The 3339-nt window shown below is 42.2% G+C and overlaps 1 protein-coding gene across 2 annotated transcripts in view; it reads right to left on the bottom strand.

Annotated features, from left to right (window-relative positions):
- Window positions 1-3339, bottom strand: part of PDSS1 (decaprenyl diphosphate synthase subunit 1) — a 49351-nt gene that overhangs the window by 39636 nt on the left and 6376 nt on the right. The window contains exon 1 of one of the 2 annotated variants that reach the window (XM_023763893.1): window positions 2725-2805. The exons of the other annotated variant lie outside the window; for it this stretch is intronic. Within the exon in view, the coding sequence (XP_023619661.1) occupies window positions 2725-2790 (66 nt within the window). The 5' untranslated portion in view covers window positions 2791-2805. Of the gene's footprint in view, window positions 1-2724; window positions 2806-3339 lie in introns of those variants that run through there. 2 annotated transcript variants of the gene reach the window in all.

Genomic DNA, 3339 nt, shown 5'->3' with positions numbered 1-3339 from the left:
ATCAGCCCGCCAGGGGAGGCCTTTTTGGGGCTTATGAGGCTGCAAAGGGGGGACATTTGGGGCCGACCAGCCCACCAGCCAGAGTTTTTAGGGGTGATTAGGCGATCAGGCAAGCAGGCGAGCGGTTAGGAGCCAGCGGTCCGGATTGCGAGAAGGAGTTGGACATCCCCCGAGGGGTCCAGATTGGAGAGGGTGCAGGCCAGGCTGAGGGACAACTCCCCCCCCCCCCCCCGCGCACAAATTTTGTGCACCGGGCCACTACTGTTGTAATAACTATGTATGCTGCCAGGTGGGTACTGGAAATATGGGGAGGAACACTTTGTAAAGTATATGATTGTCTAACCACAATGCTGTACACCTGAAACTAATATAAAACAATACTGAATGTAAACTGTAATTGAAAAATAAAAATTTAAGGAGCAAAAAAGAATAAAGAAACTCCCATAATTCATGATAAACATAATCTTTTGTTGTTGTTGTTGTTAATCCTCATCTGAGGATATTTTTCCATTAATTTTTTAGAAACAGTGGAAGGGAGGGAGAGAGACAGAGAGAGAAACATCAATGTGAGAGAGACACATTGACTAGTTGCCTCCAACATGCACCCTGACAAGGGCCGGGATCCAGCCTGCAACAGAGGTACATGCCCTTGACTGGAATCGAACCTGGACCCTTCAGTCCGTGGGCTAAAGCTCTATCCGCTGAGCCAAACCCCTAGGGCAGTGGTTGGCAAACTGCGGCTCGCGAGCCACATGCGGCTCTTTGGCCCCTTGAGTGTGGTTCTTCCGCAAAATACCGACTTCTGCGCATGGGCTACGAAGTTTCAATCACCCTGTACGTGCGCGCCCCACATGTGGTATTTTGTGGAAGAGCCACACTCAAGGGGCCAAAGAGCCGCATGTGGCTCGTGAGCCGCAGTTTGCCGACCACGGCACTAGGGCAATATAATCTTTAAAGTTGTCTGTTTATAGGTAGATTGCAAACTTTAGAAAAATTATCATAGACATTTCTCTTCCTTATTACAAAAGCAATATTAGTCATTATAGAAATTACGAATAAGAAAAAACCAGAAAATAAAAGCAGCTATAATCTACCCCTTCCTACAAAGAAAGCTACAGTTTCCATATTCTTATCTATCTTTCCAGATCTGAAAAGTAGTTTTAAAACAATTTCCTTCCATTTAACTAAGATTGGTCAGAGAATAGTAAAGATTAGTATTATTTACATTCTTTTAAATTCTTACACTGATTTAAAACAAAAATAATCAAGATGCCAAAAACATCAGCCCACATGGTGAAAAGGAAAAAAGATTTCAGTGTTAAGGAGGTAATTTACATTTTCACAAACACTGCCTATTTTAAGTTATTGTTCCTAAACATACTTGGAAATGGTACTTTAAAAAAAAAGTTTTTATTGATTTTAGAAAGGAAGAGAGAGGAAGAGAAACATCGATGTGAGAGAGAATCATTAATTAGTTGCCTCCCACACATACTACACCAAAACCTGCAACCTGGGCACAGGAATCAAACTGGTGACCTTTAAGTAAATGGGACTGAGCCACCCCAGCCAGGGTGGTACTTCTTGATATGGCATAAAAAACAAACAGCTCAGCAGCACATTCTGATAATCTATAATAATAAAAGGGTAATATGCTAATTAGACCAGACGTCATTCTGGATGAAGCCGGCAGCCAGAGGGAAGCCCGGGTTCGGGTGTCTGCTGGCAGCCGGAGGGAAGGTAGCCCGGGTCCCAGTGCCAGAGGGAAGCCGGTGCCAGCAGCCAGGGGAAGGAAAGCGCACTCTTGCACGAATTTTCATGCATTGGGCTTCTAGTATTAACATAATCAGAGATCAAGAACAACAGAACTTCCAGAAGATTCAGAGGTGGTGATGATGCATATTAGTTACAACAGTTATTGAGCATAATTATGGGAGGAATTGGGGCAGACACTGGGGACCTAAATATACAGACTGCCAATCTCGATGAATTCAGGGACACAGGCATTTCAAAACTTATTAATCTAATATAGTAAGGGTTCTTACAGAGTATTTGAGGATTAAATTTTTTTAAATTTATTTTGAGAGAGAGACAGACAGACAGACAGAAACATTGATTTGTTGTTCCACTTATTTATGCATTCATTGGTTGCTTCTTGTATGTGCCCTGAACGGATCAAACCCACAACCTTGGTGTATTGGGACGATGCTCTTTCTGGCCAGGGCTGAAGAAAGCATTTTGACAAAAAGGATAAATTTAGCACAAGAATCACTATATTAGTAATAACATCTTACAGTGTGCTTTTACACCATTTGATCCTCATAACTACTTGCTTTATTGGAGCACTTGCAGTTGAGCAAAGTCAAGTCTAAAAACTGGTATATAGATGCTCTTGGACTTACGATAAGGTTACATCTCAATAAACTCATATAAGTTAAGAATATTGTAAGTTGAAAGGCATTTAATATACCTAACCTACTGAGCTGCATAGCTTAGCTGGTTTCTAGTGAATATGTATGGCTTTGCACCATTGTAAAGTTAAAACATCTTAAGTCGAACCATTGTAATTCAGGTACCACCTATACAGATGTTTGCAATTCAGTATGGTCATGTGCTGCACATTTTGATCTATGATGGGCTGCATATCTGATGGTGGTCCCCTAAGATTATAATGGAGCTGAAAAATTCCTGTTGTCTACCGTCAACGTAGCACAACATATTACTCACATGTTTGTGATGCTGCTGGTATAAACAAACCTCTCTGCTGTCAGTCACATATAAAAACAACAACATAGCACCGTAGGCTATACTATCTGGGTTTGTCTAAGTATATTCTGTGATGTTCCTACAACATCATCTAACAATGCATTTCTAAGAGTACATCCCCATGGCACATGCCTGCATATTGAAGGGAAGCAGAGTTTGCCAGCCCAAAATATGCCTCTTTGGGGTATTAATTCTTTTTAAGAATCAAAGACTCTAGAATAACCTTTGACCTTCCCTTAACTGCATAAAAGAGTTTAAACAGAGGACCTGCTCCAGGAAGGGCGCTATCATCACAGATAACTATGATTTAATACAAACTTTATGGTTTATCAAGAACTAGGTGTGATAGACAGAGGGGCACTTAGCAAGACCCATTTGATCAAAGTCCTCTCTGTGTTTCATTGTTAAAGATGGCCAGCAGCCCTAACTGGTTTGGCTCAGTGGATAGAGCGTCGGCCTGCAGACTGAAGGGTCCCAGGTTCGATTCCGGTCAAGGGCATGTACCTTGGTTGCAGGCACATCCCCAGGAGGGGGTGTGCAGGAGGCAGCTGATCGATGTTCTCTCTCATCCATGTT

Source organism: Myotis lucifugus, unplaced genomic scaffold (genome assembly GCF_000147115.1).
Source record: "Myotis lucifugus unplaced genomic scaffold, Myoluc2.0 scaffold_306, whole genome shotgun sequence".
NCBI lineage: Eukaryota > Metazoa > Chordata > Mammalia > Chiroptera > Vespertilionidae > Myotis > Myotis lucifugus.
The sequence above is the reverse complement of the archived record's forward strand: the minus strand, read 5'-3'. Positions and strand labels throughout refer to the sequence as shown.